The 9974-nt window shown below is 54.3% G+C and overlaps 1 protein-coding gene across 1 annotated transcript in view; it reads left to right on the top strand.

Annotated features, from left to right (window-relative positions):
- Window positions 1-6397, top strand: part of TBX19 (T-box transcription factor 19) — a 24165-nt gene extending 17768 nt beyond the window's left edge. Inside the window, exons 6-7 of the mRNA XM_040451743.1 lie at window positions 1950-2180; window positions 5130-6397. Coding sequence (XP_040307677.1) covers window positions 1950-2180; window positions 5130-5415 — 517 coding nt within the window. The 3' untranslated portion in view covers window positions 5416-6397. The remainder of the gene's footprint in view (window positions 1-1949; window positions 2181-5129) is intronic.
- Window positions 6398-9974: the final 3577 nt, after the last annotated feature.

The raw sequence follows: 9974 nt of genomic DNA, 5'->3' as shown, positions 1-9974 counted from the left end.
AAACTTTTCGTGTTTCTTTATTTTTGAGAGAGAGAGAGAGAGACAGAGCGTGAGCAGGGGAGGGGCAGGGAGGGAGTGGGACACAGAGTCCAAAGTAGGCTCCAGGCTCCGAGCTGGCAGCCCAGAGCCTGACACGGGGCTCGAACCCGCGACCCGTGAGATCGTGACCCGAGCCGAAGTCGGACGCTTAACCGACTGGGCCACCCAGGCGCCCTATCATTTTAATGTTTTATTTTGTATACTAATAGTTGGTTATGTAGTTATAACATTATTCGTGTTTTATAATTGTTTCGTAAGACGCTCCGTCTCCTGGTTTCTCATGGGGGTGAAGGTCCTCTGCTCACCGCCTCCGCAGGGCTCTTTTCTTCACTTGTATTACGTCCGGGGGACGCGGGGCCCAGAACTGGGGAGCTTTTAGGAAGACCTCTGGGTCTTCCTAAAGACCCAGACTCTGGGTTGTTCCTGATGTTGGCTCAGGTCCTGATCTCACGATTCGTGAGCTCGAGGTCTGCGGTGATGGTGCGGAGGCTGCTGGGGATTCTGTCTCTCTCTCTCTGTCTCTCTGATTTGAAATAAAGATGAGGAAACATTAAACATTTTTTTGTTGTTGTTGTCTAAAGAAATAAGTGAGATTCGTGGCATGGGAGTCAGAGGAGAGGGTTAAGATCCCACCCTGAGCTCTGTCTGCAGAGGGCTTTCTGGGTCACCGGCTGCCTGTCTCTGTGTCCCTTCGTGTGCCACTCCCAGCAGCCTTGAGGGCTGCTTCCGGGAAGGAATAGAATGTAGCTTAATGACACCAGAAAGTGGGCAGCGTTCTCGCTCTGCTTCCCGGTCCTTTCCCACGGTCAGCACGTAAAACACAGCTTCTGAGCCCCTGCTACACGCCAGGCCCTCGTCCAGACAGTGGACGGGAGGGTGATGAAGGGATAGTTTCTTCCCTGAGGAAACTCGGGCCCATGCGGATACATGAATACCGAATCGTAACACCAGGCAGTGAGAGCTCTCGTGTGGCCCTCGGACCTACAGCATCACCTGGGAACTCGTTAGAAAGGTAGACTCTCGGGCTCTCCTTCTGGACGAGCCTACATTTTAATGAGATCCCTAGGTGATTCTCCTGCACGTTACAGTCTGAGAGACATTCTAGAACACACTTAAGCCCAGGTGCTGTGGGAACGGAGGGAAACGAGCAGCCGTAACTGCCCCGGAGGGGTTAACCGTTAAGTTGAGATTCGCAGGGTGAATAGAAGCGGACAGAGGTGGGGGTGAGCAGAGGCGGAAGGCGGAAGGCAGGGGGCCCAGGAGAGGCGAAGGGCCCTGAGGTAGGAGTGGGGTGAGCAAAGGCCCGGGGGTGGGGGGGAGAGGGGACCCAGGGTGTCCGGGGAACGGATTTGGAACAGAGCGTGGAGGGAAAGGCGGAGGAAACAGAGCTGGGGCTGAAGAAGTTGCAAGTGCCCCATCCTGACGAGGAGCGACTGGGCCAGCCAGGTGTGCGCACTGGAATGTTCTTCCTCGCTCTCCTCGGCCTGCCTCCCTCCTCTCTCTTATTTATGCACACCATTTGTGCACATGGAGAGCCAAAGACGTAGAAGACACTGTTCTTGAGGTGTTTAAATGTACTTGGGGTTGCTGAGAAGAATAAGGTGTGGGTCCTTGAAAATCTCGTCTGGGGCACTGGCGGGCCCTTCGGCCTGTGTTGAGGGGATGCTGACACGATCCGTTCTTCAGGGGGCGTGAGGGTGGTGATGAGTCAGACGGGTCTGTGTCATGAAGCGCAGATCACCTCTCCTCTCTGAGCCTCATGGACAAAGGGGAGAGGACAGGTCGCTGTTGTGCCGAGAAAAATAGGACCGGAACGTGCCATGTGGTTGGCGTTCCGTATACCTGAGGGCTTCCTTCTTTGCCGTTTCCCTCGGAAAGCACTAACAAACTATTGGCCCCTGTGGCACGAGCCACGGCCACGTTTCGCCCTTGAATAATATCATTGGCCTCCATCGTTGCGTGTTCTACACACCCCATCAACTGAACTATTGTTATTTCCCCAAAGTGAATTTGATAGAAAGCTCCAGCAATAACCTGCAAGTCTTCTCCGGAGCCGACAGCTGGACTTCCTTATCTTCCACACCCCACACCAGCATCCTGTCTGTACCCCACACCAGCGGGCCGATCAATCCAGGGCCTAGGTAAGACCAGCGCCGGCAACGTGCTCATTGGTGGTCTCGAGGTCTTGACATTAGCACTGGAGACTCAAGTTCATTCTTCTTCCTCGGGTGCCTTGGCCTAAGCCATTGTCCTGACTCCTGAGCCACTAGGAAGGGAACATGAAAACAGGATGGGCTTTTCACTTTCAGAGAGAAGGGAGGGGGAGAGCACGTTGAGACCCTGGATTGTCGGTGTTCTCCTAAGCCACCCATCCGAACAGGGGAACAGACGGTGGGTGCCTGGCCCGCAATCCAGGTAACAGGGCAGAATGTAGCATGCCGGACCCGAGGCGGAACTCCCACACTAGAGACCTGCATGTCGTTCGAACTTCTGGAGATCGGTGTGGGGAAAGGGACAGGGAGGGACCTTGGAGTTTGACGGACGCTGGCTTTAGTCCTGATTCTACCTGGTATGGGCTTTGTGGCTTCAGGCGGTTTCCTGAGCCTCACCGAGCGTCCGCTTTCTTATCGCTAAGATGGAAATGGTATGAGCGGCTCAGTAGGTTATGGTGAGCTCAGAAGGAGAACACACATTAAGATGCGTTGCAAGCAGGAGCGTTCCACGTAAACGTCCGCTGTTGCGTTCAGTTCCGTGTGCAGAGTTTTGAGAAGGTCCTAAAAGGGACCCAAAACGAAAAGGTGGGTCTTGGGAGATGTCTGATAACTTGTGATTTGCTGGTCTAGAAAATGTTAGGGGAACGTAGTGCTTTGGTCTACAGCAGGGCTGCTCACACTTGAATGGGTGTTAGTCTCACCTGGGAGGCGGGGGCTCGGTCGGTTAAGTGTCTGACTTCTGCTCGGGTCGTGGTCTCCTGGTTTGTGGGTTCGAGCCCTGCGTCGGGCTCTGTGCTGACAGTTCAGAGCCTGGAGCCTGCTTTGGATTCTGTGTCTCCCTCTCTCTCTGACCCTTTCCCGCTTGCACTCTCTCTCTCTCTCTCTCTCTCTCTCTCTCAAAAATAAGTAAACATTAAAAAAAAAAATCACCTGGGATGCTGTTAAAATGCACAATGTGGATGCCTGGGCGGCTCAGTTGGTTAAGCGTCTGACTCTTGATTTCGGCTCAGGTCATGATCTCACGGTGCGTGAGACTGAGCCCCACATCGGGCTCTGTGTCGACAGTGCGGAGCCGGCTTGGGATTCTCTCTATCTCCCCCTCTCTCTGCCCCTCCCCTGCTCACCGAGTCTCTCTCTCAACATAAGTAAGAACTCTAAAAAAATGCACAGTCTGATGGACAGATCTGGGCTGGAGCCTGAGATTCTGCATTTAACAAGCTTGCGGGGGTGTTGCTGGGGTTGCTAGGATCTTGATGGTTTTGATACTGATGGGGCTGTGGCGATCAGGGTCTAGCGCTGGGCTACCCCATGCAGCAGCCAGCGGTCGCCTGCGGAGACTGAACCCTTGAAATGCAGCAGGTCCCCATGGACGTGTACTGTGAGTACACGGAAGTCTGAAGACTGGGTAGGAAACAAAGAATTAAACATCTCAACTCTTTTTTTTTTTTTTTTTTTTTTACCTTGAATGCATGTTGAAATAATATTTTGCACGTTTTTGGTTCCATAAGATATTATTACCAATAAGTGCATTTTTTCCTTCTTTTTTCTTTTTTAAAATATGTGGCTGCTAGCAAACGAAGCCTGGCAGTTATGGCTCACGTTTTGTTCCTATCGGTCGGTACGCGGCTGGATTACCTAAAGGAAAAGCACGGGTTCGGGGTGTGGTGGCAGGAAGTGAGAAAGCGAGTCCTTGAAGATGGTAAACGATCACGTGGCAGGTTCCGTCCTAGATATCTTGTTCGTTGTTTACGGTATTCAGCGACATCCACGAGGCTGCCGTTAAAGTCCCTATTTTACTGTTGGAGAAACCGTAGCTCAGACACATTAAAGACGTCCTGAAGGTCATCCAGTAGGTGGTGTCACCAAGTGCTTGGTTCTCCCACTGGCCCACGAGGCATCAGGAAGGGGCCCTGCCGCGGGCGATGCCGTAGAAGAGACCTCTTCCAGAGGTCAGACCCCAAATCACAGCAGGCCAAGCGAGCCAACGAACAGACAGACAACAAGCAAACAGCCAGAGCATGGGCTTTTGCAGGTTTCGTGTGGCCCAGCCAGGTCTATAGTATCTGGACCATCGCACGGAGTGCAGGCTGGCGTTTCTGTTTCTAGTCTCCCCAGCAGCATTTTTAACCCGTTACCGACTCCCGTCGCGATTTTGCTGGAGAACAGCAAATGCGTCCAGTGCCGTCACTGCGCAACGAGCCCCTTCTCCCGTAGCTCACTATCAGGCAATAACAGAGACTCTAAAATGTCAGGACATCGCGATGGCTGAAGGCTTAGGGCGCTGGCATTTACCCGGCCTGTCCCGACCGCAGTCATTTCATCTACGTTCGGGCGCAAAATTTGCTGCGTGTTACTGTCGACCGGAAAGCTTTTAACAAGGCCTGATCCCCAAGCGGCACGCCAGACTGGTAAAAACCTGAGGCTCTCTGGCGGCGGGACCCAGGCGTCAGAGCTTGCTAAGTGGTTCCAGCAAGCAGTTGGGTTTGGGAGCCAGCAATGGAGGAGTTCATTATAACGCCCACCGTTGGGTGAGCGCCCCTTGCGAGGCCTCGTATCCTCGTTGTTGTCTAACCCTCGTGATAGCGTCTGTAACGTGCGCATTGTCATCACTCCAGATCTTGAAGGTGAGGAAGCCGAGGCTCAGAGGTATTGCCCAGACCAGGGTCTCGGGGGCAGTAAGCGGCAGACCGGGACGCGAGCCCGGGTTTTCCGACCCTGGGTGTTCCGATCGTTGTGTCCGTCACGTCCCCTCTCTTCCAGGGAGGGGTCTCACTCACAGGCTGGGCCCTCCGGGTCAGAGCTGAAGGAAAGCCGTGGCCGGGTCCTCGGTCCCGAGGCCCGAGCCCTCAGCAAGCGTCTGTGTCTCTGTCTCTGCAGCCCCTACCCGTGCCTGTGGACCATCAGTAACAGCGGCGGGGGCCCCGCCGGGCCGGGCCCAGACGTGCACGCCAGCTCCCCGGGGACGTTTCTCCTGGGGAGCCCGGCCGTGACTTCGCCCCTCTCTGCCCAGGCACCCGCTTCGGCCGGCGTGGAGGTTCTGGGGGAGCCTTCGCTGACCAGCATTGCCGTGTCCACCTGGACGGCGGTGGCCTCGCATCCCTTCTCGGGCTGGGGTGGCCCGGGTGGGGGAGGGCGCCATTCTCCCTCTTCACTGGATGGTTAGGCAGGATCCTAGGGAGGGTGTCGGTGGAGAACCTTCTATGCGTAGAGCTTTTAGAAACCCCACCTGCGGATCCCAGGAAGTTAGACTGCGGGGTCGCCTCACCCAGTGAGCTGGGGGGGGGGGGGGGGGGCGTGGCTTACGGGGGATGATTTAGTCTGATGAGGCTGTCTCTTTGCGCTCCCGTTTCTCTCTGCAGCTCATCTGCGACCCGCTTAGGTAACCAAAGCTCACTGAGCACCTCCCTCGGCCCTGCCCCTCACTCCCAAATGGTTCCAGAAGGCCCCACTTCCTGTTCTGTCTGAGCTCACCTGGCCTGAGGCTTTCCAGCCTCGTGCCGCCCTGTGAAGCATCTGTGGCCACCGGGCTTCTGATCTGAGGCCAAGGGAGGGCGTAAGGCCACCGAGTGACGTGAACGCGCAGAGAGCTAGTCACGGTTTACTCACAGCTCCGTGCCTGGGATGGAGGAGATGAGACCGTGACCTTCCCTTGCTCAGAAACCGTCCATGGCTCCCCGTTGCCTACAGCACGAAGTCCTACCTCCTGGCCGGAAGGACACCGTCGACCGGTGAGCCTCAAGCTTCCCTGCGTGACCCCATTAGCGTCCTACTTTTCCGTCGAGGTCGACGTTCTGCCTGTTGTCTCAACGTTCCGTGGACTTTGCCACCTCTGTGCCTTCTCGGCGCCTCAGCTGTCCTTCTCGGTTCCGTCCCGCCTCTGGGACTCCCGCCCCTCCCCCCCAGGGGCCGGCTGAGGCGTCACCCCTGAGGTGCCTGGGCACGAGTGATCCTGCCCCGCCGGTTTTTGCCTCCGTTTTGTGGAGCTCGCCCCATCCTGCCTTGTGTTTTTGTCACCTGTGAATGTGTCTCTCTCCCCCTAGATTGTGAACCCCTTGAGGGTGAGGACTAGCCTTCTCGTCTTTGTACCCCACAGCACCCGGTGTCTTGCCTATAGTAGGTGCCCAATAAACACTGGCCGAATGCAACTTGGCGTGCAGTGTGTGCGTGCTAGGAGGAGAGCCGTGCAGCTTGTGGGACGGCAGAGCTCAGAGACACGTGTCCGGGTCGGGGTACTGTGTCAGCGTGGGGAGCCCAGGAACACGCTGTGTTACCCAGGGCTCCTCGTCTGAGGCAGAGCCCACGGGCAGTGACTGAGGAGCCGGAGAAGGTGTGGGCAGAGCCGTTGCTTCCAAATACGGGTCCTTGGAGCCCCCCGTGCTGGGATCACCAGGGGCACCTGTTAGAAACACACATTCCAGGGGCGCCTGGGTTGAGCGTCCAGCTTCAGCTCAGGTCACGATCTCGCGGTCCGTAGGCTTGAGCCCCGCGTCGGGCTCTGGGCTGACGGTTCGAGCCTGGAACCCGTTTCGGATTCTGTGTCTCCCTCTCTCTCTGCTCCTCCCCTGCTCGTGCTCTCTCTCTCTCTCTCTCAAAAATAAATAAATAAACATTAAAAAAAAAAAAAAAAAAGAAACACGTTCCTGGGCACATTCCGTACCTACGGGATCAGCATCGTTAGGGCTGGAGTCCAGGAATCTGCCTTTCAAAACAGATCCTACAGAGCCAATTTTGGAACCTACTTGCCCAGACCAGAGAAATCGAGGGATAGGTACTACAGGAACCTGGCTTCAGATAAAAGTTTCTTTTTTAATTTTTTTTTTTTTACATTGATTTATTTTTGAGAAACAGAGTGAGACAAAGCGTGAACGGGGGAGGGGCAGAGAGAGAAGGAGACACAGATTCTGAAGCAGGCTCCAGGCTCTGAGCTGTCAGCACAGAGCCCGACGCGGGGCTCGAACTCACACAACCCCGGGAACGTGACCCGAGCTGAGGTCAGACAATTAGCCGATTGGTCCACCCAGGTGCCCCAAACCTGTGATGCTTTTTAAACACACGAAATGACAGCTGGTTCTGCATCGAGGGTCTCTATTTGCATGGTGTGGGCCATGCAGCCAGATCATTATGCTTTCTGGTGTTTTCTCCAGATAGTTCGGGGCTAATTTCTGCCTGGGAGAACAACCCTTGATTGCCTAAGTCATTTAATGACTGATGGAGTCTCTGACGTCCTAGACTAACTTTGGAGCTTTTTTTTAAAAATAAATATTTTAAAATGTTTATTATTTTTGAGAGAGAGAGAGAGAGAGACAAAGAGAGAGAGTGAGAGCGGGGGTAGGGCAGAGAGAGAGGAACACACAGAATCCGAAGCAGGCTCCAGGCTCTGAGCTGTCAGCACGGAGCCCGACGCAGGGCTTGAACTCGTGAACCATGAGATATGACCTGAGCTGAAGTCAGACGTGTAACCGACTGAGCCACCCAGGAGCTTTTACAGCACCTCCTTGCTCATGCAGCTCTTATAAGACAACAGTGACGTCGCTTCAGAGATTGAAGCCTGTCACACTGAGTTGAAGAGAAACGTAAATCGCACCGGAATAAAGAGTTAATACAATTCTTTTAGGCAGGCAGGCAGTAGAGATTTGTACCTCTCCCTAAAGCCTGCTCTGTCGAAGGTGTCTCCCCTCGTGGGGTCTTTATTTGGTCCGTGTGGCTTCCGCAGCCCTCCCCGCTCCCGGTGAGCCGGCCTCGCCACCAAAGGCCTCTGCCCGCCACACCATACCTATGCCAGGCCTTCCAGATGCTTCCGGGGGCTTCCTGTCGCTCCGGGGGCACCTCCTGGGACTGAGCGGAGGGGAGGGGAGGTGCTGATATGAGGAGAGTGTAAAAACTAGGCCGTTAAAACAAATCTCAATAAAAGATATTTGAGGCAGTGGGTGTTTGCCACTGTCCCCCAAGACTGGACTCGGTTTGGGTGAGTATGAGCGGGTTGAAATAGCGCATTTGTGCAGGATCTGGATTCTGGCTTAGGGACTGGGTGTCAAAGCTGGAGAATGGCACCTGGAGCATTCCTCTGGCATTTGTCTCAGCGCCCTCCCTCTTATTCGCTTTACCCCCTTCCCACCTTCCTGAGCCCCTTGCTGGCTCCTGGCCGGTTGGTGGGGTTGGTAGACCGAGTGAGCACGTGCTTCCTGGAGCAGAGGTCCGGGGGGTGGGGGGGTGGGGGGCGGATATGCGGTGCCGAAAAAGGTGCAGGGAAGAGCCTCTGTGGTCTGAGGGTATTAAATGTTTTTGAGCCTCGTTATAGAGACATGTTTGTCTGCCCGGCACCCCGGCCTTCTGGGACAAGAATTGCACCCCCCCTCCCCACACTCTTGGGGGGACTGCCTCCCCTCCTCCCGCTCGGCAGGCATTCAGTGGGCGGGGGGCAGGGGCCCACATTCCATTCCTGCTGAGTTGGTTGGTTTGGGGGTTTCTGTCACTCGCTGCGGGTGTCCCATTTGCACCGGCCCAACACGGTCACGCAGAGGCTCGTTAATTCCAAGTTTCACTGTGTTAGAGGCCACGTTAGGCCTGTGTGTTAGGCCTACACAAAGGCACCAAAAACGCTTTCAAGGTGGAGGAAATGGAGCTGAACCTTGCCATTTATCGTGAACAAAACGGAATTGGAAACACCTCTTAAGGCCAATGGTTAAAAACCGTGGCGAGTAGAAAGCTTTGTTAGTGCGCGGCTGATCTAAACTAGAAAAGGGAGATCATCCCTTTAGGTAAACACTTTCCCACGGGAGGGTCCAACATACGGTCTCTGCGGTCTCTACTGGCAAGATTCTGTGCTAAGCGCAAGGCACGCTCCAGATGGACCAACCTCTCTCTCTGGTTGGCTCGTGGAGGCTGTCTCCATGCTGGGGCTGGCTCCTGGTTCGGGCACGGTCAAGGTCCCACGGCTCTCAGCTCGTCTCCCTGGTGATAGCATACACATCCTGGCTCTTGGGCTGCTGTTAGGATCTTGGATCACGAGCACCAAAGTACAGAAGGGACCGGGAAGGGAAACTGTTGTTCTCCCTAGCAGAATCGAACCGAGATCCCCTTGGGTTGGCAATGGAGAGAGAATGTTCTATGAGGAGGGGCAGTTCGAGTTTCCAGCTTCTAGATTTCTGACCAATCTTTCAAATCACCATAGCCTCTACTGTGCTGGGCTCTATGGCTGGCTCAGGTGAGGACACATGACCATTCCACAGTGACCCACAAACCAGGCTGGAAGGTCTTTTTCTTTTTTCTAGAAGCTTAGTGCTTACAGGGGGAAACTAAACCTAACAGGTTACATACATTTAGAAAACTACCAAGTTTTTCTTCTACCAGGAATTCAACAACCTTCATTTTTCTTGGAATCTATTTAAGATGTTTTAAAATTTGTATAGAGATGTAACATTCAGGAAGTAAATAAACCTTAAGCGTATGGCTCGATGAATGCTTACAAATGAGACTACTTACAGAACTCTCGACAAGATCAAGGTATAGAATGTTTTCAGCAGCCCAGAAGGCTGCCCTTTTCCAAGGCGATACTCACCTCCAAGAGGAACACTCTTCTGACCATTAGTTTAACCTGTTCTTGACCTTCATATACATGGAATCCGATGGGAAGGACTGCTTTGCGTCTGAATTCTGTGTCTGTAGTTCCCTGTCGAGCTCCCACCCAGCCCTCCATTCTGGAAGATTATCTTTTCGCTCACT

The sequence above is a fragment of the Herpailurus yagouaroundi genome, unplaced genomic scaffold, assembly GCF_014898765.1.
Source record: "Herpailurus yagouaroundi ecotype Mexico unplaced genomic scaffold, PumYag 205, whole genome shotgun sequence".
NCBI classification, from domain to species: Eukaryota; Metazoa; Chordata; class Mammalia; order Carnivora; family Felidae; genus Herpailurus; species Herpailurus yagouaroundi.
This window is presented reverse-complemented; position numbering and strand designations above follow the sequence as displayed.